Source organism: Dendrobates tinctorius, unplaced genomic scaffold (genome assembly GCF_039654945.1).
Source record: "Dendrobates tinctorius isolate UK_male_01 unplaced genomic scaffold, ASM3965494v1 ptg000113l, whole genome shotgun sequence".
NCBI lineage: Eukaryota > Metazoa > Chordata > Amphibia > Anura > Dendrobatidae > Dendrobates > Dendrobates tinctorius.
In genome coordinates, this window is record NW_027361781.1 from 2,339,509 (window position 1) to 2,365,238 (window position 25,730).

The window sequence follows — 25,730 nt, forward strand, 5'->3', positions numbered from 1 at the left end:
AGCAGTATTATAGTAGTTATATTCTTGTACATAGGGGCAGTATTATAATAGTTATATTCTTGTACATCGGGAGCAGTATTATAGTAGTTATATTCTTGTACATAGGGGCAGTATTATAGTAGTTATATTCTTGTACATCGGGAGCAGTATTATAGTAGTTATATTCTTGTACATAGGGGCAGTATTATAGTAGTTATATTCTTGTACATAGGAGCAGTATTATAGTAGTTATATTCTTGTACATAGGAGCAGTATTATAGTATATTCTTGTACATAGGGGCAGTATTATAGTATATTCTTGTACATAGGGGCAGTATTATAGTATATTCTTGTACATAGGGGCAGTATTATAGTAGTTATATTCTTGTACATAGGGACAGTATTATAGGAGTTATATTCTTGTACATAGGGGCAGTATTATAGTATATTCTTGTACATAGGGAGCAGTATTATAGTAGTTATATTCTTGTACATAGGGACAGTATTATAGGAGTTATATTCTTGTACATAGGGGCAGTATTATAGTATATTCTTGTACATAGGGGCTGTATTATAGTAGCTATATTCTTGTACATAGGGGGCAGTATTATAGTAGCTATATTCTTGTACATAGGGGCAGTATTATAGTAGTTATATTCTTGTACATAAGGGGCAGTATTATAGTAGTTATATTCTTGTACATAGGGAGCAGTATTATAGTAGTTATATTCTTGTACATAGGGGCAGTATTATAGTAGTTATATTCTTGTACATAGGGGCAGTATTATAGTAGTTATATTCTTGTACATAGGGGCAGTATTATAGTAGCTATATTCTTGTACATAGGAGCAGTATTATAGTAGTTATATTCTTGTATATAGGAGCAGTATTATAGTAGTTATATTCTTGTAGATAGGAGCAGTATTATAGTAGTTATACTGCCCCTATGTACAAGAATATAACTACTATAACACTGCCCCTTATGTACAAGAATATAACTACTATAATACTGCTCCTAAGGGGCAGTGTTATAGTAGTTATATTCTTGTACATAGGGGCAGTATAACTACTATAATACTGTCCCTATGTACAAGAATATAACTACTATAATACTGTCCCTATGTACAAGAATATAACTACTATAATACTGCCCCCTATGTACAAGAATATAACTACTATAATACTGCCCCCTATGTACAAGAATATAACTACTATAATACTGCCCCCTATGTACAAGAATATAACTACTATAATACTGCTCCGATATACAAGAATATAACTACTATAATACTGCCCCCATGTACAAGAATATAACTACTATAATACTGTCCCCATGTACAAGAATATAACTACTATAATACTGTCCCTATGTACAAGAATATAACTACTATAATACTGCCCCCATGTGCAAGAATATAACTACTATAATATTGCTCCCTATGTACAAGAATATAACTACTATAATACTGTCCCTATGTACAAGAATATAACTACTATAATACTGCCCCCTATGTACAAGAATATAACTACTATAATACTGCCCCCTATGTACAAGAATATAACTACTATAATACTGCTCCGATATACAAGAATATAACTACTATAATACTGCTCCGATATACAAGAATATAACTACTATAATACTGCCCCCTATATACAAGAATATAACTACTATAATACTGCCCCCTATGTTCAAGAATATAACTACTATAATACTGCCCCCATGTACAAGAATATAACTACTATAATACTGTCCCTATGTACAAGAATATAACTACTATAATACTGCCCCCATGTACAAGAATATAACTACTATAATATTGCTCCCTATGTACAAGAATATAACTACTATAATACTGTCCCTATGTACAAGAATATAACTACTATAATACTGCCCCCTATGTACAAGAATATAACTACTATAATACTGCCCCCTATGTACAAGAATATAACTACTATAATACTGCTCCGATATACAAGAATATAACTACTATAATACTGCTCCGATATACAAGAATATAACTACTATAATACTGCCCCCTATATACAAGAATATAACTACTATAATACTGCCACTATGTACAAGAATATAACTACTATAATACTGCCTCCTATGTACAAGAATATAACTACTATAATACTGCTCCTATGTACAAGAATATAACAGTACCTACCTATCAGTCACACTTGGGACTCCGCAGGGAGAGTTGTCCACATAAACGACCACACACCCCAATAACAACAAGGAAAGTTTTTTTTAAATAATTCACTCTATTTTATTCGGTCTTAAAATAGTTGTAACTTTTATTCTACAGACTTGTTTGAAAAACAGAAGTTCTCATCTCGCACCAAAAAATATATGTATTTATAATAACACTCTTATCTCCCCTCCCTGCCCCCGACGACCAAAACTAAAGAAAAAATACAACTGAGGAAACTGTTAAAAGGAAAAAACAATAAAAAATAAAACAAAAACAAAGCACATTGTGAAAAACCTCCTTAAATATTTAACGGGCGATAACGGGGCAGGAAATACGGAGACTCGTCCTCAACATTCCCTGAAATGGTGAAAGTAATATACAACTGATCGGCAAGACAGGAGAGCGAGGTCCGTGTCTGGAGAACAGGGGGGACGGGACAGCAACCAACGCGAGGAAAGGAGAACTGAGCGGGCGGACCACGGCAGCGCTCGCTGAAATATGATTGGTTACTGAGACCCAATTTTTACTATGCCCGCCACATTGCCCATCAGGTCGTCTCTTGACTGGAGAGGGAGTCATTATTCGGACTAGAAAGGAGCAGAAATATCATACACAGCGGCAAATCCATCCATTTAAGTGCCAGAACTATGGTGTCATTTTCACACACAGAAAAAAAAAAAAATAGTCTTTCATGACTTGTGCCATATTTATGATGTGAATTCCACAATTTTTTTTACTTCTGGTCCTCTTGGGCGTGACCTAGTTGAAAGGGGCGTGGCTTATTGTGAGACAATGTGCAAAAAAAAAAAAAACGCGGCACAAAGTAAACCAATAGGTAGTCGTTATCTCCTATACAAAGGCTTGGGGATAAATTTCCGATTTTCTGGGGTCCGATCGCTGTGGCCCCCACCAATCCGGAGAACCGGGGTTCTGAAGAGCCCTGGGTGAATGGAGCAGAGGTCGATTGTGCGCTTTTAACATTCTAGTTGGAGCGCTGAAGACGAGCCGCGTGCTGTGCTCAGTAATTTTTACACACTCCCATTAGAATAAATGGAGCGGCGGTGCGCACGAGCAACTACTCCAGTCAGCCGGGGGGGGGAGCCTCAGTTCTCTGCATCAGTCGGGGCCACGGTGGTTGATCTCAGCAATCGGAAAATTATTCCATACCCCGTGGATAGGGGGATAACTTTTAAACTTGAGAATACCTCCTACATACAAGACTAACGTTGGCTGGACCCACCGATATTGCCGGGTTCGGCCAACCGTCTAATGTGTATGGAAGGAGAGATGACCAAAATATGGGTACCCCTCTTTCGAGGGTCTGTACAGGAAAAACAGCTCAGCACCTTTGTTTTTCATTTGGATGAGCTGTAATACCAGGCAAAAGCCCATGGATGAGAGTGGCGCTGTTTATGGGGGGGAAAAAACCTACGACATCAATGGCCCTCGTCTCGTCTTCCGACAAGACGGCCGCTTCCCCTCCGAGCGCACAGCCACGGAACTGATAAGTGCATTGACCTAAGAAGAGTAAAGTGACTCAAAAAAAGGATAAAAAAAAAAAATAAAGACAAAAACGTGTAAAATAAAAAGTAATAACTTGGCGTCATTTCTGTAGTTGTCCGACCCCCACTTATATCCAGTGATTGCGTTCGCTCGTCTACTATTCACTCTTAAAATGAATATAAAGTAGTGTCTGAATGGTAAAAAAAATAAAAATAAAAAAATAAAAACAAAAATGCTAAAACATGTAAAAATTCTGAAAGGACAAAAAAAACAAACAAAAAAATAAGCAACAAGAACAAGAGTTTCCGAGCCGGAGGAGCCTCAGTGTGCACACCGCCAAACCTATAATCACAGCAGGCAACACAACCTGACAAAAGATCGGTCCTTCTGTCCACCTTAGAGGGGCTGGGCGAGCACAAACATGGAGCCGGAGCTGCGGGGCGATATAACCCATGGGCGGGTTTGGCATAAGAAACAAAATTAATGTCAGTGTTTTTTTTTTTTTCTTTAAGCTTCGGGACATGGCGGTAATAGAGGAGCCGGCACTGCTATGGTAGAAGCGGGGGACAGACTGGTGAAATGTGCGGCAAGAAGAATCACGGAACATACCCGTCACCTAAAATGTCTGTCTGCATTACACGGAAAGTTTACTGATGTGAGTAATGCTTCATGTCCCCTCTGGAGGCGCTGCAGGGAAAGTAAACACTTGCTACCAGGTTCTTTAAAGCGACCCCAGAAGTGGTGTACCCCCTCATTGTAGACGAAGGCTCATCTAGTGCACCGACACTGACTACATGGGAGAGGCGGATGGCAGGGGAGCCGTATTCGCCAAGAAGGAGCATCCTTGTTTGAGGAAAATGGAGTAGACCACCACCAACGTTGAGAAATTTTCATAAACTGGAAAGTAACTGCTATTTTTTGAGACTCCCCAACCCTACTGGCAAGTCTCAGCCCTTTAAGACCCCTCTTTTATAAAGAGGTGGTCTTCACAAGTGCTATATATGGGTATTACATATATATTTGTTTAGGAGCGTACATGTCCCCAAAGGGACCAATGAAACTCTGCGTGGCGCAGGATCTCACGGGTGGCAGGCTTTTAGACTACCGCCGCCTCCTATGGACTTTGGCGCGAGGTCGGAGTCGGCAATTTCCCCGCCTGGAGCATATATTTACCGCAATACGGTAGCTATGTAAAACCTGAGCGTCATCTAAACTACAGCGTGGTCTCCGGGAAAGGGGGCGTCCAGTGTCAGAGGAGGTGCAGCAGAGGGGGGTGGCGATGGAGCAGACAACAGCCAGATGTGTCAGTTCTGTTTCTGGTCAAAGTAACCACACACCACGTATGGGATCCATAAGCGACTGCCTCTACTGTACTTCAGAGCTGTAGTCACAATTCTGCACACTCAAGAGCTGAAATCTCTGAACAGTTTCTGCGTGTTCATCTCCTGCGGGACTCCAGCGGTTATAAAACTACAACCCCTGGTGTGTCATGATAGTCTGTTGCTGTCAGCGCATCATGAGTCATACTTTCCCAGATCTGGAGCGACGCGGGTTGCCGATCCCTGCACTGGTAACGTGCTCTTCTGGATAATGTTATCCATGCACCAGATGCTGTGAGTGGTGTTTTAGTAGCTCAGAAAAAGAAGGTGCTTGTCACTAAAACAGCAAACACCTGGTGGTCAGTCAGCAGAATTGGGAATACAGCTCCGGAGCACAAAACAGGCGGGAACCGATTTACACAGCTACTCCGATTCGCTTTCATGTGGTTTTCTTACGCCTCTGTAATCAATGTATGTACCGCATTAGGTAACGGTTATTTAAGCAATTGCTTTAAGGGATGATTTGTAATTAGATCTAAGTTTCATAGTCTCCTCTAAATAAAAGGGGCGGCGAGTCCTGGCAGTAGTGGTTGTGACTTATTTCAAGCTACTGTTTCCACCTCTCATCTGACGTCCTGTGACTAAAGCAGACTGGTCACGGCGGCCGCCATTTTTGTCAGCCCTACGTCCAGACTACCAATTCTCCCGTCATTACTGGCAGTGACTAATGACTGCGCGCACAATGTGGCTACTTCCCCCTGGAGTCGGGATTGTAAGTACTCCCTGGCCCGGCGCTCCTCTCTGCGGGGGCTCAGTGTAAGTCTCCGCGTCTAAGGATACAGTATAAATATTTATGCATATATTATTTTTTACCTCTTTATCAAAGAATTTAAATTAAGCACGAAAAAAAAAAGGTTGGGGGAGGGGAGAGAAAAAAAAAAAAACAACCCTTCCCCCCTAAATGTGGAAAGTGCTTTATCTCATGATGTTTCTTTTTTTGGGTTAGGTATCTCAATGGTGAGGGCAGGAAGCGATTTGGCTGGTTGTGCCATGAACAATAAAATAAAGTTACCCATGAGCTCGATAATTCGAGACGCGTTTCTGGCCTCCTGGAAGAGAGCGACTGAAACTTCACAAGAGACTGTTGTGCCGCCGGGAAGAGGCGAGGACAGACCCCCCCCGGAGGGGGTCAATGTTACAGTAAGTATTTGCGCCTGGAGTCCTCGTCCAGCGTTAGGTCCACTACTTCTGGGGGTGAAGTCCACGTCTGCTGGGCGCTGACGTTTGTCCATGATGGAGTTTGGTGCGAGCTGTGGTACTGAGAGCCGGCGGCGTGCTTCCAGGAAGACACACTCTGTATGACACCCCCCCGGGGATGGACGAACCTGTGCGGACAGACAACAAACTGCAGTGTTACCCCCTCTGCAGACATGTGCATGCATTGGATACTATGCTAAGTCTGTATGTCATAAGCTCCCCCTAGTGGTGGCTGCAAGAAGTCACAGTCTTATCAAGTATCTCTGTATATGGGGCACTCCCCCTAGTGGTGGCTGCAGGAAGTCACAATCGTTACAATCTTATCATTAAACCTTCCAACAAGGAGGTGGGCAGTCGTCCAGATGCGTGGAGCCTTTCCTCTCCGGCCCGCCGTCCTAATGACATCAGACTGAAATGTAAAGGTAGTGGCCATTTACCCGAAGGATCACCGGTAGCTTTACGTAATGATGGACGTACCTGGCTTGTTCCTGCACCCCCACAATCTCCACCTCGCTGCCGGAAGATGCAATGTTAATTTCATCGTTGTTCTGCGCACCCCCGGGGGGTAATTTATCACAGGTTGGCAGCCCTGAATCTATATGCCCTGCAAAGAAAAGAAAAAGTCATGAGGACCGATGTGTATAAACAGGAAAAGCAATAACCAGGTAATAGCACCAATGACAGCACGGGTCACAGCGCGGCCGTTCTCGGGGCGTTTAGCGACACATCCTGAATTGGGGCGTTTCTTTGATGTGAGCTTTGCTGGTCTCTGCAGACCATGTAGTAGGAATTCTGTGTAGGCTCCTGTCAGGACTTTGCAGCTCAATGGAGTCACCAAAGTCCAGGGGGGCACAAACAGACCTACAATGCGGATTTGTGCGGCCCCCTCAACTTTCAGGACACAGACAGGATTGTTTTGCAGCAGAGGAGAAAAGAACTAAATGTCTGGCTTACATCAAACAAAATCTAAGTGCGTTTGGTCCTGATGTGGGGAGCAAATATGGTGTCTGTTATTGAAACAGGAGGCACTCGGTGACTGGCACTGCCAACCGAGTGGCACTGGGAGTCTGGCACTGATGCACGCGCAACCGAGTGGCACTGGGAGTCTGGCACTGTTACGTGCGGCATCAAGTGGCGCTTTTACACGCAGCACTGGGAGTCTTGCACTGTTACATGCGGCACCGAGTGGCACTGGGAGTCTGTCACTGATACACGCGCAACCGAGTGGCACTGGGAGTCTGTCACTGATACACGCGCAACCGAATGGCACTGGGAGTCTGTCACTGATACGCACGGCATCAAGTGGCGCTTTTACAAGCGGCACTGGGAGTCTGGCACTGTTACACGCAGCACTGGGAGTCTGGCACTGTTACACGCTGCACCGAGTGGCACTGGGAGTCTGGCACTGTTACACGCTGCACCGAGTGGCACTGGGAGTCTGGCACTGTTACACGCTGCACCGAGTGGCACTGGGAGTCTGGCACTGTTACACGCTGCACCGAGTGGCACTGGGAGTCTGGCACTGTTACACGCGGCACCGAGTGGCACTGTTACTCGCAGCATCGAGTGGCACTGGGAGTCTGTCACTGATAAACGCTGCACCGAGTGGCACTGGGAGTCTGTCACTGATACACGCGGCACCGAGTGGCACTGGGAGTCTGTCACTGATACACGCGGCACCGAGTGGCACTGGGAGTCTGGCACTGTTACACGCGGCACCGAGTGGCACTGGGAGTCTGGCACTGTTACACGCGGCACCGAGTGGCACTGGGAGTCTGGCACTGTTACACGCGGCACCGAGTGGCACTGGGAGTCTGGCACTGTTACACGCGGCACCGAGTGGCACTGGGAGTCTGGCACTGTTACACGCGGCACCGAGTGGCACTGGGAGTCTGGCACTGTTACACGCGGCACCGAGTGGCACTGGGAGTCTGGCACTGTTACACGCGGCACCGAGTGGCACTGGGAGTCTGGCACTGTTACACGCGGCACCGAGTGGCACTGGGAGTCTGGCACTGTTACACGCGGCACCGAGTGGCACTGGGAGTCTGGCACTGTTACACGCGGCACCGAGTGGCACTGGGAGTCTGGCACTGTTACACGCGGCACCGAGTGGCGCTTTTACACACGCCACCGAGTGGCACTGGGAGTCTGGCACTGTTACTCGCGCAACCGAGTGGCACTGCGAACCTGGCACTGTTACACGCAGCACCGAGTGGCACTGCGAGCCTGGCACTGTTACACGCAGCACCGAGTGGCACTGCGAGCCTGGCACTTACACGTGGCACCGAGTGGCACTGCGAGCCTGGCACTTACACGTGGCACCGAGTGGCACTGCGAGCCTGGCACTTACACGTGGCACCGAGTGGCACTGTTACTCACGGCACCAACTGGCACTGCGAGCCTGGCACTGTTACTCACGCAACCGAGAGGCACTGGGAGTCTGGCACTGTTACTCGCGGCATCGAGTGGCACTGGGAGTCTGGCACTTATACACGCGGCACCGAATGGCACTTTTACACGTGCACCGTTACACGTGGCACTGAGTGGCAATGGAAGTCTGGCTGTGTTACATGGACCAGTGGATGTCAAGCACTGTTTTGGAGGGAGGGACTGTTGAGAAGAGATGAGCAGGTTGGAACCAGGTGTTTGGCAGGATTATGTGGAGGAAACTGGGTATTTGGTTCTGTCACAGGGAGAGGTGTACATGAAACCCAATGCCTGCTACTGTAACAGAGGAGCCTCAACGGGTGTTACGCAAGTCTCCGAGTGGCACTGGCTGCCCTGGTGCTGTTAATGAAGGCATCAACTGGAAGCCTGGCACTGTTACACGCGGCACCGAGTGGCACTGGGAGCCTGGCACTATTACACGTGTCACCGAGTGGCACTGGGGGCCTGGCACTATTGCACGTGGCACCGAGTGGCACTGGGAGCCTGGCACTATTACACGTGGCACCGAGTGGCACTGGGAGCCTGGCACTATTACACGCGGCACCGAGTGGCACTGGGAGCCTGGCACTGCTACACGCGGCACCGAGTGGCAATGGAAGTCTGGCACTGCTACACGCGGCACCGAGTGGCAATGGAAGTCTGGCACTGCTACACGCGGCACCGAGTGGCAATGGAAGTCTGGCACTGCTACACGCGGCACCGAGTGGCAATGGAAGTCTGGCACTGCTACACGCGGCACTGGGAGTCTGGCACTATTACACGTGGCACCGTGTGGCACTGGGGGCCTGGGACTATTGCACTTGGCACCGAGTGGCACTGGGAGCCTGGCACTATTGCACTTGGCACCGAGTGGCACTGGGAGCCTGGCACTATTACACGTGGCACCGAGTGGCACTGGGAGCCTGGCACTGTTACACGTGGCACCGAGTGGCACTGGAAGCCTGGCACTGCTACACGCGGCACCGAGTGGCAATGGAAGCCTGGCACTGCTACACGCGGCACCGAGTGGCAATGGAAGCCTGGCACTGCTACACGCGGCACCGAGTGGCAATGGAAGTCTGGCACTGCTACACGCGGCACCGAGTGGCAATGGAAGTCTGGCACTGCTACACGCGGCACCGAGTGGCAATGGAAGTCTGGCACTGCTACACGCGGCACCGAGTGGCAATGGAAGTCTGGCACTGCTACACGCGGCACCGAGTGGCAATGGAAGTCTGGCACTGCTACACGCGGCACCGAGTGGCAATGGAAGTCTGGCACTGCTACACGCGGCACCGAGTGGCAATGGAAGTCTGGCACTGCTACACGCGGCACCGAGTGGCAGTGGAAGTCTGGCACTGCTACACGCGGCACCGAGTGGCAATGGAAGTCTGGCACTGCTACACGCGGCACCGAGTGGCAATGGAAGTCTGGCACTGCTACACGCGGCACCGAGTGGCAATGGAAGTCTGGCACTGCTACACGCGGCACCGAGTGGCAATGGAAGTCTGGCACTGCTACACGCGGCACCGAGTGGCAATGGAAGTGTGGCACTGCTACACGCGGCACCGAGTGGCAATGGAAGTGTGGCACTGCTACACGCGGCACCGAGTGGCAATGGAAGTGTGGCACTGCTACACGCGGCACCGAGTGGCAATGGAAGTGTGGCACTGCTACACGCGGCACCGAGTGGCAATGGAAGTGTGGCACTGCTACACGCGGCACCGAGTGGCAATGGAAGTGTGGCACTGCTACACGCGGCACCGAGTGGCAATGGAAGTGTGGCACTGCTACACGCGGCACCGAGTGGCAATAGAAGTCTGGCACTGCTACACGCGGCACCGAGTGGCAATGGAAGTCTGGCACTACTACACGCGGCACCGAGTGGCAATGGAAGTCTGGCACTACTACACGCGGCACCGAGTGGCAATGGAAGTCTGGCACTGCTACACGCGGCACCGAGTGGCAATGAAAGTGTGGCACTGCTACACGCGGCACCGAGTGGCAATGGAAGTCTGGCACTACTACACGCGGCACCGAGTGGCAATGGAAGTCTGGCACTACTACACGCAGCACCGAGTGGCAATGGAAGTCTGGCACTACTACACGCGGCACCGAGTGGCAATGGAAGTCTGGCACTACTACACGCGGCACCGAGTGGCAATGGAAGTCTGGCACTACTACACGCGGCACCGAGTGGCAATGGAAGTCTGGCACTACTACACGCGGCACCGAGTGGCAATGGAAGTCTGGCACTACTACACGCGGCACCGAGTGGCAATGGAAGTCTGGCACTGCTACACGCGGCACTGAGTCTGGCACTGTTACACGCGGCACTGGGAGTCCAACTCTTAAATGGACCATTGGTTGTCAGGCACTGTTTTGAAGTGAGAAACGACTGAGGAGGAATGTAAAGGGTGAAATGGGGGGAAACCTGTTGTATGATTTTGGGGAGGAGCTCGGGTATTTGGTTCTGTCACAGGGAGTGGGGTTGGTGTACATGAAACCGAATGCCGGCCACTGTCACCGGAGGAATGATCGGGACTCTGTCATATGGCCGTCCTGTCCATTCATGCTGCTCTCTCCACTGCAGTTTGTGAAATGCTCGGCAATTTCCTTTTCAGGCTGCATTCACACATCGTGATCTACGGACCGGCGGTGTCTCCGTAGCCACATAAGAGACTGCCCAGTGTGAACCCAGCCTTAGACTGTGGCTATCGGGAGATGCAGAGGCGAAGACCTTGTAAAGCTACAATTCATCATGACCCCAGAGAGAGGCAGAAATCGCCATGTAGCAAAAGTCCATAGTCTTTATATTACGGAAAAAAATTCTCCAATGCCAAACCTGGCAATTTGAATTTTGACGTAAGAGTTTATACTTTTTTTTTTTTGGTTAGCACTTCAGTCCGTACACATCCAATGAGATAGATAGATAAGATAGATGTGTATATGTGAAGAGACTGGACTAATACTACTAGTAACTAGGCCCCTAGTGACCCTCTATCAGTGAATTCACCATTACAATTGCCCCAGGCAGGAGTTCTAGTGTCACTGCTCTTACTGTGAAGAATCCTTTCCATGTCTTTTCCTCTAGATGTGGAGGATGTTCCCTGGTTATATATAAAATGTACACCCGTACACATACAAACAATTAGGCCACCGCTCACAGCTTGGACAACCCAAGTTAATGAAAATGATGGGTCCATACCCTGAAGCATTATGGCCCCAGGACAGCCACGTCAGATGTCAATGAGGCTAAAAGCATTGTCCTGAGGTGTACACGGTGGGTCATCCCACGACATGCTATCCAGCCATTGATATTTCTCCCTTTCTGGCTCCTAACAAATTCAGCATCTTGTCTTCAGCCGTAATCCTTTCAGTTTCTGATTGGCAGGTGAAGGTCTATGGGGCTAACGGGGGAGAGCTTCTGCTGCAGACAGTTGCCTTACAGCCAGGAGGAGCTTCTATGTGAAGTTGGAGAGATAAAGGAATGACAGGCAATATTTAAAGGGAATCTGTCACCCTTTTTAGCCCCTATTAGCTGCCGGCATAGACATCGGGGGCTTATCTACAGCATTCTGTAATGCTGTAGATAAGCCCCCGATGTAACCTGAAAGAGAAGAAAAACAAGTTATATTATACTCACCGGGGTGGGCGGTCCGGTCCGATGGGTGTCGCTGTCCCGTCCGGCGCCTCCCTTCTTCATGCGATGACGTCCTCTTCTCCCGTCCTGTAATGGCTCCGGCGCAGGCGCCTTGCTCTGCCCTGTTGATGGCAGAGCAGAATTCTGCAGTGCGCAGGCGCCGGACCTCTCCCGACGCCTGCGCACTGCAGGACTCTGCTCTGCCCTCAACAGGGAAGAGCAGTGCGCATGCGCCATTACAGGACGGGAGAAGAGGACATCATCGTATGAAGAAGGGAGGCGCCGGACGGGACGGCGACACCCATAGAACCACCCACCTCGGTGAGTAAAATATAACGTGTTTTTCTTCTCTTTCAGGTTACATCAGGGGCTTATCTACAGCATTACAGAATGCTGTAGATAAGCCCCTGATGTCTATGCCGGCAGCTAATAGGGGCTAAAAAGGTTGACAGATTCCCTTTAACTTTCTAGGGCACATATTGAAGACTTTCAAGGGAATCTGTCAGCAGGTAGACAGCTGCAGCAGGCAGGTATGTGACGACGATGTTTTTTTTCTCTTTTTGTTTTATTGTCCACCTCCCTTAGCCAATTAAAGGGAATATGTCAGTAGGTTTTGCTATGTAATTCGAAAGCAGTGCAACGTAGGGGCAGAGACCCTTATTGCAGCGATGTGTCACTTATTGGACTGCCCGATACAGTTTTGATAGAATCTCTGCTGTTGATGTAGCGGTGCTATAAATGCTGAGCTCTGACTAACCCCGCCCACACTACTGATCAGCTGCTTGCTGACAAATCACAGTGCACACTGGAAGCTACCAATCAGTAGTGGGTGGGCAGGTTTACAGATTACTGGACTGCTTGGTGCAGTTTGATACAATCTCTGTTTTCTCTGCTGTAGAAGTAGCAGTGCTCAGACTGCTGAGCTGTGTACAACCCCGCCCACACCCTTGATTGGATGCTTCCTGTGCATTGTCAGCCAATCAGTGGTGGTGGTGAGGTTGGACTAAAGGGCCTGTCACACTAAGCGATATCGCTAGCAATATCGCTATAACGTCACTGGTTTTTGTCACGTTATAGCGATATTGCTAGCGATATCGCTGTGTGAGATACTTACCTCCGACCGCTCCCCCGCTGGCTATCGCTGATCGCGCGAGAACGTCCTGGACCGTTTCTCGTCGTCGGCTTCCTGCTGTGGAGACGAGCGACACGTGGACGCGCGCGGGAGGACGTCAGGATCGCCTTGTCTGACAGGTAAGTAACGACCCCCGCGATGTCGCTGGTGAGATCTGCCTGTGTGGCAGCTCACTAGCGACCACTTAGCGATGCACCAGCGATCCAGACCGCGTCATATCGCTGGTGCATCGCTAAGTCTGACAGTACCTTAACGAGGCACGAGACACCTAGTCTTGCATTGATAATCTGTTGCAGATAAAATACTGATTGTATTGAAACTACAGCACACAGCCTGATAAGTGGCATATCCTACATCAGGCTGCTCTCAGATTAAATAGCAAAAACCTGATGACAGATTCACTTCAATAATTTCAGTTTTGACAACATGATTGATTCCCCCCCGCCCCCCCAACTAAGCAACAAACCCCCTAAATTGCATCCATGCACCCTTGTAAGGAAAATGACATTACAATCGGTTAAGCCGGTAAATAGAGCCACAGATGTACCAGAATCGGCGTTGAGTTCTTCAAGTAGCCCCCTTGTGCGCCATGAAGCCAAAGGTTCCTGCTTGGACACAGAATTCTGCTCCTTGACAACTGTGGCAGCCAGCATGTTGTCAACGTTCAACACCTCTGGGTCGGAGTTTGTGTCGGAGATGTCATAATGGGTGACAACGGGTGGACCGTCTGTAACGAGAGAGGAGTATACGGTAAACCCAGGGGGTGCAGCACACTGTAAACCTCCGCCATATAAAATGCACATGACTGAATCCCTAATAAAGCCCTGTGTGCGCCTATACAGAGGGGTCAGCATTATAAGGATCTCCAGTAACTGCAGCGTAAATTCTAGTCGCATCCAGAGCAGCATTCATTATTCCGACACCCCATAATGCGGTCATACGTAGTGCATTATGGGAGATGTAGTTCATCTCCAGCAGGGCACTTCAGCATGGCATATTACGTATGAAGACACTGAACCAGCAGGGAGAGGTGAGCTTAGTTGCCGGAGTACTCACTGTACGACAAAGGTTTGCCTCCACGCCATTTTCCAGATCTGTGTTTGCTGTCAGCGAATCGTGAAATTCTTGTTTACTTTTAAAGGATGAAAAAAACCCTTCTTGGCCTAGAACTTCACACAGCTGAGGGTACGTTACAATTGCATCTGGTGTAAAGAGCTTTTCCTCCTAGGAAGAGTCCCAGTCGGGGTTCGATTGCATTTTAGGCGAACTTCATGTCATACTCTGGGGGTTCCACAATTAAGGGTCCCAGGAACCCCCCATCTCTCTACCCCTGCCCACATAATTGAGAGTCTCTCATGGCCACTACAGAATGAAGGGGATGCAGTGCTCTGGCGAGTGTCGCACCCACCCAGGAACGGCCAGGAGCTGATCAGACCGATAGTCATTCTTTATGAGAAAAGATTCATCAGTAGTTTGTATGCAGCGAAGTCCAGTGGGCGGAGCTACACAGTGATAGACAGCCTTCCCTGTACGAGTATGTATGCTTTCAATCAGAGTAGGACCACCCTGTTGTGAGTTCATTCTCCCCTTCACCTTTGATGTCTGATGAACTCCCTCTGCTGGTGAAGAGAGGTAGTGAAATTGATTGGGATGGGAAGAACCTGTCATCTGAACTGGCGGAGTGTGATTGGACATCTGGAATTTGAGTGGATATAAGGCAGCCGAAGCCCTGCAAGGCTGCTGGTGATCCTTTCTGCTCTGAGCTCTTGCATTCAGCTTAGTTCCTGTCTACTAAAAGCTAAGTTTTTGATTCTGTTATGAATGAGTCACCGGAGGAGGAGAAAACAAAAATACAAGCTAAGTCCAGAAAACCGGAGAGGTTGGTAGCTATCGGATTGCAGATCCCTGATCCTATACACCACAACTAACAGTAGCCGTGGGGGGTTCCTACGGTGCCCTAGACCCCTCGTCACAGCCGGAGAACTACATAAGCCTAAAGAAGGAAAGGGGAAATCTAAACTGCCCTAGAGCAGACCCCAAAGCAATAGACAGCCCCCAACATGTATTGTCGGTGAAAAACAGATACAAACACAGACAGAAAGACAGGCTGAGCAAACGATGGGGCCCAACTAACTAGATAGGACAGGACAGAAAAGATGCTGGCTGCAATCCGCAAAAAAAACCCTACCAAAAATGTCCCAACCGTCTGATAGGGAAAAAGGCCCTGAAGTCGCTAGACTTCAAAATCACTATATCAGCACTCAGGTATATTCTGAAAACAGAGCAAAGAGATCAACTGATCAGAGACAAAAATGGAATTCAGCCAGTCCCAACCAGGACTGGCTGAATACAAACACTAAGGAAACCAGACAAAATCTCATGGAATAATAGCAGGGCAAAAACTTAGCTTTTAGTAGACAGGAACTAAGCTGGATGCAAGAGCTCAGAGCAGAAAGGATCACCAGCAGCCCTGCAGGGCGTCAGCTGCCTTATATTCACTCAGAAATTCCAGATGTCCAATCACACTCCGCCAGTTCAGATGACAGGTTCCTCCCATCCCAATCAATTTCACTACCTCTCTTCACCAGCAGAGGGAGTTCATCAGACATCAAAGGTGAAGGGGAGAATGAACTCACAACACCACCCATTGGAACCATTTTGGGGGAGAGGATCTGAATGGGATTTCGATGCAGCACCAGAAGCTGCCATGACTGAATGGATAAACCTGGTGTCTGGGAAACTATGAGGGGGTGGATGCTTTCTGGAGCATCGTGGCCCATTATTCACCAGGAATTCACCCTCCACTGATTGACTAGCCCTGGCAAACCCCTTTACAAAAGGGGCTTAAAGGCAATCTGTCAGCAAGCTTTTACTATTTAAGTGCAGCATAATGTAGAGGCAGAGTCCTTGATTTCAGGGAGATGTCACTTATTATGCTGTGTTCCGATACAATCAGTGTTTTATCAGCAAGAAATTATCACTGCAAGACTAGGTGTATTGTGTCTCCTGGTCCAACCCCACCCCCACCATTGATTGGCTGACAATACACAGTAAGCAGCCAATCAGGAGTGTGGGCGGAGGGGTTATATACAGCTCTTCTACTTGTACAGCAGAGAAAACAGGGATTGTATCAAAACTGCACCAAGTAGTCCAATAAATGACATTGCTGGAATCAGGGTCTCTGCCCCTAAATCATGGCAATATCAGATTACAAAGCTGACAGATTCCCTTAAAATTGGAGGTGGAAAATACAAAAACAAACAAAAAAAAACAAACAAAAAAACCTTCATACTCACCTACTGACCAATAGTCTCCTGTCTTCCTCTTTTGGCAGGGAGATGTCATGTGAACAATTGGTGGACAACCCCATAAAGCAATCTTTCCCCAGTCTAGAGGATTTGCTACAATGTATCAGAGCAGGTAAGAGGCATCATCTCTCCCCTCAAAATGGAGAAGTGACTAGCTGCGGATACTTTTCGATTTGTCCAGCGTTCATTTGCAAACAAGATATTTTTTCCATTTGCTGACAGTAAGCAGAGATCTTAGAGATGGCAGGAAATTAAAAAGGATTTGACAAAATTCTGAAATCTTTTCAGAATACAGCAATTAAGCTTTATTAGAATAACATTAGAAATCCCTTTTAATTGCACAAGTAATGGCGCCCCGTCGTCAGAAAGAACAGTTGCAATTTTTCATTAACCGTCCCCCTCGTGGCCTAGTAATAGCACAGGCACGTCTGGAGGGTCTGTGATGTGGGATGAGGGGTCTGCCTGTTTACGGACCCCGATATACGTCCCACCTCCTACGTGCTCATTAACACGCGATGCCCATCAGGTCAGACAGAAAACAGGAACTCGATTAGCTCGTTACATAAAAAAACAAACAAAAAAAAAAACAAACAAAAACAAAAATTAAGACGCCCACAATGTCTCGTTATAGAACGTAAGAAAGCACATGGACACAAAAGGAGAATATGACACGGGTCATTAGTGCAAAACAAAATATGATGTTAATACCACGGTCAAAATAAAAAGCCAACTCTGAGGTCAACGCCGCACAATGCGGGCACTCGGGTGAGGGTGATGATTAATATTGGAATTTGCACTGATGACGGCTCAAGTGGAGCAGGCAAATTTCAAAAACATTGGCCTTTGGATTTTTGCCTGCAGCTCCCCCGCAGGAAAGAAAAGGTATAACCATAATGAAAACAAAATAAATCTACCAGCAGGATATTGCTATATAATCTGAGAGCAGCATAATGCAGGGCACAGACCCTGATTCCAACAATGCGTCACTTACTGGGTGCAGCAGTTGTGATACAGTCAGTTCTCTCTGCTGCGGATCTAGCAGAGTTCCGAATGCTGAGCTCTATATCTATATAGGTTACATAAAGTTTCAAGTCAGTGTAGGGGGATTGGTTGGACTGATAGTCAAGAGACACCTAGTGCTGGAGTGATAATCCCCTGCTGATAAAACACTGATTGCATTGAAAACAGCCTAATAAGTTACACATCGCTGGAATCATGGTCTCTGCTCCTATACTATGCTGCTCTCGTTTGCATGATGTTGTTAAAAATTAAAAATTTAGTAAAGTCAGTTGGCAAATAAAAAACAAAAATAGTTGCTAAAAAAAAAAAGTAGAACTTTTTGATTATTTTCTTCCATCAGAGGCAACATAGCTGTTAATTCACATGTCTGGTGTAGGGTGGAGCTAAACTGCTGACTTTCTAAATGCTGCCAGCAGTTAGGCAGTAAGGTGAGAGCGCCAAATGCTGCCAGCAGTTAGGCAGTAAGGTGAGGGCGCCAAATGCTGCCAGCAGTTAGGCAGTAAGGTGAGGGCACCAAATGCTGCCAGCAGTTAGGCAGTAAGGTGAGGGCACCAAATGCTGCCAGCAGTTAGGCAGTAAGGTGAGGGCACCAAATGCTGCCAGCAGTTAGGCAGTAAGGTGAGGGCACCAAATGCTGCCAGCAGCTAGGCAGTAAGGTGAGGGCACCAAATGCTGCCAGCAGTTAGGCAGTAAGGTGAGGGCACCAAATGCTGCCAGCAGCTAGGCAGTAAGGTGAGGGCACCAAATGCTGCCAGCAGCTAGGCAGTAAGGTGAGGGCACCAAATGCTGCCAGCAGCTAGGCAGTAAGGTGAGGGCACCAAATGCTGCCAGCAGTTAGGCAGTAAGGTGAGGGCACCAAATGCTGCCAGCAGTTAGGCAGTAAGGTGAGGGCACCAAATGCTGCCAGCAGTTAGGCAGTAAGGTGAGGGCACCAAATGCTGCCAGCAGTTAGGCAGTAAGGTGAGGGCACCAAATGCTGCCAGCAGCTAGGCAGTAAGGTGAGGGCACCAAATGCTGCCAGCAGCTAGGCAGTAAGGTGAGGGCACCAAATGCTGCCAGCAGTTAGGCAGTAAGGTGAGGGCACCAAATGCTGCCAGCAGTTAGGCAGTAAGGTGAGGGCACCAAATACTGCCAGCAGTTAGGCAGTAAGGTGAGGGCACCAAATGCTGCCAGCAGTTAGGCAGTAAGGTGAGGGCACCAAATGCTGCCAGCAGTTAGGCAGTAAGGTGAGGGCACCAAATGCTGCCAGCAGTTAGGCAGTAAGTTGAGAGCAATAAAAAAAAAGTTTTTTTTGTGAATATTCCAGAAGGGGCGCTGCATTATGTGGCCGATGGTGACGGCCAACCTCAGAGTTGCCCTGTATATTAGCTTTAACATCCAATACAGCGACATTAGCTCAGTGCAGAAGATACAAGGGTCAAGTACAATATTGACAATCCGATCGTGACTGCGGCACCCACCGTCTGCGCAGCAGTGTAACCCCCCCTACCTGGATTACAGTTGGTGGTTACACCTTACATGCAGGATTTTAGCAATTTTATAGCGAAGATTTGATAAATTCCTGAGTGCGGAATAGATTGAGAATATTGAGATTACTCTGCATGTTATATAGAAAGGCAAAGATCAAGTCAAAATTGTACCACTCCTACATGTACAATCATGCAAAAGATGTATCCGAAATGTATATACATGCAGAGTGATTGAGATTTTACCACCTACCCAGAGGATAGACTCGGAAAGGGAGGGGGCTACGTCAAATCTTCATCAGTATTAACTGCACTCTGGTATCTTCCACACTCCCAAACAGAAAAGCTCATGACTTATCAAAAATCACGTGTACACAGGAAGCAGACACTTCTATACAATGTTATAACATGCGCCCCCAAAGTGCAAGTTCAGAAAAACATCACAAAGTCAATACCCCACTTGCAATTTATTTGTGTAAACAGGAATTAAAGGGCATGTCCACTTTTATAATTATACAGATGAATAGCAGAGTAATATGTTTAATATATACTTATCCTGTTTTGTACTCTAGAGCTGCACTTACTATTCTGCTGGTGCAGTCACTGTGTCTATACATTACATTACTGATCCTGAGTTACATCCTGTATTATACCCCAGAGCTGCACTCACTATTCTGCTGGTGCAGTCACTGGATACATACATTACTGATCCTGACTTACCTCCTGTATTACACCCCAGAGCTGCACTCACTATTCTGCTGGTGCAGTCACTGGATACATACATTACTGATCCTGACTTACCTCCTGTATTACACCCGAGCTGCACTCACTATTCTGCTGGTGCAGTCACTGTGTACATACATTACATTACTGATCTTGAGTCACATCCTGTATTATACTCCAGAGCTGCACTCACTATTCTGCTGGTGCAGTCACTGTGTACATACATTACTGATCCTGACTTACCTCCTGTATTACACCCCAGAGCTGCACTCACTATTCTGCTGGTGCAGTCACTGTGTACATACATTACATTACTGATCTTGAGTCACATCCTGTATTATACTCCAGAGCTGCACTCACTATTCTGCCGGTGCAGTCACTGTGTACATACATTACTGATCCTGAGTCACATCCTGTATTCTACCCCAGAGCTGCACTCACTATTCTGCCGGTACAGTCACTGTGTACATACATTACTGATCCTGAGTTACATCCTGTATTATACCCCAGAGCTGCACTCACTATTCTGCTGGTGCAGTCACTGTGTACATACATTACTGATCCTGCACGCACACAGTGACATCACTCTATATATAGGTTATATAAGGGGTGGACATGCCCTTTAATGTTACAATTAAACACCATGTTTATAATCACTTGTGAATAATAAACATAATATAGAACATTAATGCAGCAGATACATCAGGATACAATACATCGTAACATTTGAAGACATTGTTCTCGGTACATAGAATAAAAAAACATTTGAAAAGTCTCTACCGTCATCCTTTCGGGCAATAGTCTAATCTGCGGCTTCAAGTGTTTGCAAAATTACAACTCCCAACAGCTGTCAATAAAGGCACCGGACGCAGAGCACTGCTGCACAGGACGCAGAGCACTGCTGCACAGGACGCAGAGCACTGCTGCACAGGACGCAGAGCACTGCTGCACAGGACGCAGAGCACTGCTGCACAGGACGCAGAGCACTGCTGCACAGGACGCAGAGCACTGCTGCACAGGACGCAGAGCACTGCTGCACAGGACGCAGAGCACTGCTGCACAGGACGCAGAGCACTGCTGCACAGGACGCAGAGCACTGCTGCACAGGACGCAGAGCACTGCTGCACAGGACTTATCACATAGATTAAATCACATGTATAATGTTACACAGCAATGAATGATCACATCATTGAGTGGAGTTCTCACCCATCAATGTAATCTGAAAATCCCAGATGTGTAAAGACAACCCCTTTAAGGGTCTCGTAACCACTTAATGTCTATGGACGTGCACAGTCCGTCATGGCAGGAGGTAACTTTCAGCACCATGACGGACTCTGCACGTCTTGCCTTTGAACTGTCACTGTGTGTAAACACGCAGTTTCAGTTCAGTGCCGACAGCTGTCTATGACAGCTGAGAGGCACAGGAAGGGGGCAGGGACCCTTGCACTTGGTCCCTGCACCCACAGCGCTGTGATTGGTCGGTCAATCTGACAGACCAAACACAGCGTTGATCAGCAAGAGAAGCTGAAATTTGAGCTTCTCCTTGCCTGATCAGTGTAGGAGCCCAGCGCTGCAGTGGCTGAGCGTCCTGCACTGACAGCTAGGAGCGGAGCCCCCACCGCCCCTGGCTGTTAACCCCCTCACTGCTGCGATTGAGCGTGATCGCAGCGTTCAGAGGGGGAGGCAGAGGGTAGGGGGCTCCCTCTGCCTCAGGTCTGCGTCCCTGCGATGTAATCGCGGGGCCCGACCTGTGCCATGATGACCCGGAGGGGTCATGACAACCTCTGGGTCATTTACCTACAGAGAGCTGGTGAGATCATGCTCACAGCATGGTGTCAGCAGCTCTCAGCATTGGTATAATGCATTACAATGCTGGAGCATTGTAATGTATTATACCTAAAGTGAAAGCGAAAGTGAAAGTCCCATAAAGGGACAAGGTAAAAAAAAAAAAAAGTAAAAAAAAATTAAAAAATATAAAAAATTCCCTAAAAAATCCCACATTTTTATGTAAAAAAAAAAAATAAAATAAACAATAAAATACACGTTTGATATCGCCACTTCCGTAAAAATCCCATCTATAAAAGTATTACCCTAGTTAACCCATTCAGTGAACGCCGTAAAAAAAAACACAAAAAAGTAGCAAATTATACTTTTTCCAAGCAGTATCATCATACCGCTTGGAAAAAGTGCAATAACGTGATCAAAAAGACGGATATAAATAAACATGGTACCACTGAAAACGTCATCTTGTCCCGAAAAAACGAGCCGCCATACAGCATCATCAGCAAAAAAATACAAAGTTATAGCTCGCAGAATAAAGCGATGCAAAAATATTTTTTCTATAAAAGTTTTTATTGTGTAAAAAACACCAAAACAGAAAAAAAAGATATAAATGAGGTATCGCTGTAATCGTAGTGACCCGAAGAATAAAGCTGCCATACTAATTTTACCACATGCGGAACGGAGGGGGGGGGGGGAAAGCATTCCTAAATTGCTGGTTTTTGTTCACTCAAAAAATGAACAAAAAAATCAGAATAGAAAGCGATCAAAAAAACGTTATGTGCCCGAAAATGGTACCAATAAAAACGTCAGCTCTTCCCGCAAAAATCAAGCCCACACATGACTATCAGCCGAAATATGGAAAAATTATAGCTCATTGAAGATCATTTTTTGGAAAAAATATGATTTTTTAATTTTACGGCTCTACGTTATAACCTTCTGTGAAGCCCTTGGGGGTTCAAAGTGCTCAACACACATTTAGATAAGTTCCTTGGGGGGGTCTAGTTTCCAAAATGGGGTCACTTGTGGGGGGTTTCCACTGTTTAGGTACATCAGGGGCTCTCCAAACGCGACATGGCGTCCGCTCTCGATTCCAGCCAATTTGACATTCAAAATCTCAATTGATACTCCTTCCCGTCTGAGCACTGCCGTGCGCCTAAAGATTGGTCTTCCTCCACACATGGGGTATCGATGTACTCAGGAGAAATTACACAACAAATATTGTGATACATTTTCTCCTGATACCCTTGACAAAATAAAAAAAATTGTGTCCAAATAAAAAATTTTGGGATAAAAAAGTTAAATGTTCATTTTTTCTTTCCACATTGCTTCAATTCTTTTGAAGTACCTAAACAGTTAATAAACTTCTTGAATGTGGTTTTGAACACCTTGAGGGGTGCAGTTTTTAGAATGGTGTCACTTTTTGGAATTTTCTGTTATATTGACCCCCCAAACTCACTTCAAATGTGAGGTGGTCCCTAAAAAAAAATGGTTTTGTAAATTTTGTTGGAAAAATGAGAAATCGCTGGTCAACTTCTAACCCTTATAACTTCCTAAGAAAAAAAAATTTTGGTTCCAAAATTGTGCTGATGTAAAGTAGACATGTGGGAAATATTATTTATTAACTATTTTTTGAGCCATATCTCTCTGATTTAAGGGCACAAAAATTAAAACTTTGGAAATTGCAAAATTTTAAAAATTTTTGCCATTATTTCCATTTTTTTCATAAATAAACGCAAGTCATATCGAAGAAACTTTACCACTAACATGAAGTACAATATGTCACGAAAAAACATTCTCAGAATCAGCGGGATACGTTGAAGCGTTCCAGAGTTATAACCACATAAAGTGACAGTGGTCCGATTTCAAAATTAAGGCCTGGTCTTTAACCTACAAAATGGCTTGGTCGTTAGGGGGAAAGGGGTTTACCAACCATAGTGCTTTACATCACATATCTGATCTCCAGCTACTATGGGCCACGCTACAGGTTGTCTGATATCAGCTTGTGTGTCCTGGGGAGCTGCTGAGTGCTTTCTCCAGGAAAGGTAAAGTAGCACTCCAAGGACTGCATATTACTAGCAATAGTCTTTGTGATTTCTTTTATCCAAGCCGTCTCATTTTTACATTGCTAAAACTACATTTCCCAGCAGCACCCCTCTTCTCCTCTGTGCTGCATACTACTGTATGCTCCTGACTTTTCTATCTGGATGGATGGCTCAGAGCACAGTTCTGCTATACTGTGCTCATTGGCATCCATCACATCTGGCACAATCAGCATTTAATATACTCTGTTCTACCGTCTGCTGTATGGTTCTGTATATACATATTCTGCCATATGCAACAGTATAGCAACCTGTGATGTCATTCTTTTAGATCACACGAAGTCAGAGACTACCTGTCTACACATAGAAGCATGGACTTTGCAGCTCTGTTGATGCATATGGCAGAAGATAATCATCTGCCATATGCTTAAAACAAGTTCTGTCAGTACAAAGCAGGAAACACAGCTCAGCCCTGTTGATGTCAGCTCTATTGTAAAAGCAGAGGGACAGGAGTGCAGAACTATTGATCTCTGCTGGAATCAAGCTGACAGAGCAATGATGTAAAAACACACAACCTGCCATAATGCTGCACATGGCAGAAGATAAGATCAGGCCAATAAAGTACTGTACAGGACCATACAGTGCAGAGAAGAATAAACTGTATCCCAAATGAAGAATACACAGGCAGAGGTTAGTGGTATGCTGGACACTACAACAAGATGGATCCAGTGACAACGGGAGGGTAAATAGAGCCTGGCGAGACATCATTGCAGAGAATGGATGGAGTGGAGTGACGTGCGCAAAAAGTAACAGTTTTAAAGAAAAGTTATGTTGGCAACAGTTGTCCATTATTATAAGACCACATTGTGATTTTGGGAATTCTTTAAGGTTGGCTGTGTCAAGCGCTCTGCAGTCTGACCACCAATCTGGTACATGCTCCTATGGCCCGACAAAGTCAGTAGCTAACTTCCTGTGAACTAAAAGCATGACATTCCTTATGAAATACCCCTAGCAGCTCTACCAGGCTCCTACCTTCCCATTCCCTGTCCTTCAGAATATTTCCATGCACATGTAGCTCTCACCTCAACTCTCACTACTGCTGAGTAGACAGGGAGAAACCTTTCACAAGCAAGAGGCAGGGGAGAGAGACAGAAACTGGTCACATAACATTGAGATTTGGCAGTGTGAAACTGCAACGAGTCTGACACTAGGCAGTATGAATATACAAGGCTGCAGATCTATGTTAGTGATCAATCACTGGCAGCCACTAGATAGAAATATGTGTGATATGATTCCCTCACCCTCTGCAAAGACATCACAGGAGGCTGTAATCCGCCTTCGAGACGATGCATAATGAAAGTGAATTGCCACAGGTATGCGATTCCCCTGTGTAAATGCCGATATTTTCGTGAATCTGGAGCAGTTTCTTAATTTGTTCCTGTGGCTCTTTATTCCCGGTAGTATGGGTCATTCGTGACCAATCCGGGACAAACCGCTGACTCCCTGGTGGGAACAGTTTTGGGCATCCCAATGAGAACCACTAAATTCCCTAGGTGGTTAGTCCTGATGAAGAAATGTGTCACTTCGAAACGCGTTAACTAATAAACCGCATTTCAACTATTAGTCTCCTGTTCATCTCTGGACAACTGGCAGTGCTGATTTTTACCCACTTATTTCCAGCCTCACAAGTAAATGCCCCAAATGGCTCTCACTGGGCAAAAAAATGATCGTGTTTCAGAGGCCGAAAACCCACCAACACATCAATTTCAATGGCTGCAAGTTACAGGTATGTGGGGTTTTGGTCACAGGAGTGCAGTGTTTCAACTTCATTATAGCCATTTCTATTTGACAGGCTGAGCCAAGAGATCCAGGTGACCAAAAAGAGCAAGATTGTGCACCATTAGATCCCAAATTATTTCACCTTCTTC

General features: G+C 46.7%; 1 protein-coding gene across 2 annotated transcripts in view; it reads right to left on the reverse strand.

The window, feature by feature from the left end:
* Positions 1 to 2,230: 2,230 nt before the first annotated feature.
* Positions 2,231 to 25,730, reverse strand: part of ARK2N (arkadia (RNF111) N-terminal like PKA signaling regulator 2N) — a 44,962-nt gene continuing 21,462 nt past the window's right edge. Inside the window, exons 3-5 of one of the 2 annotated variants that reach the window (XM_073589775.1) lie at positions 14,012 to 14,191; positions 6,737 to 6,863; positions 2,231 to 6,387 (exon numbers count right to left, since the gene is read on the reverse strand). In XM_073589775.1, the coding sequence (XP_073445876.1) occupies positions 6,198 to 6,387; positions 6,737 to 6,863; positions 14,012 to 14,191 (497 nt within the window). In that variant the 3' untranslated portion in view covers positions 2,231 to 6,197. The remainder of the gene's footprint in view (positions 6,388 to 6,736; positions 6,864 to 14,011; positions 14,192 to 25,730) is intronic. The other variant, XM_073589777.1, reaches the window with a different exon arrangement.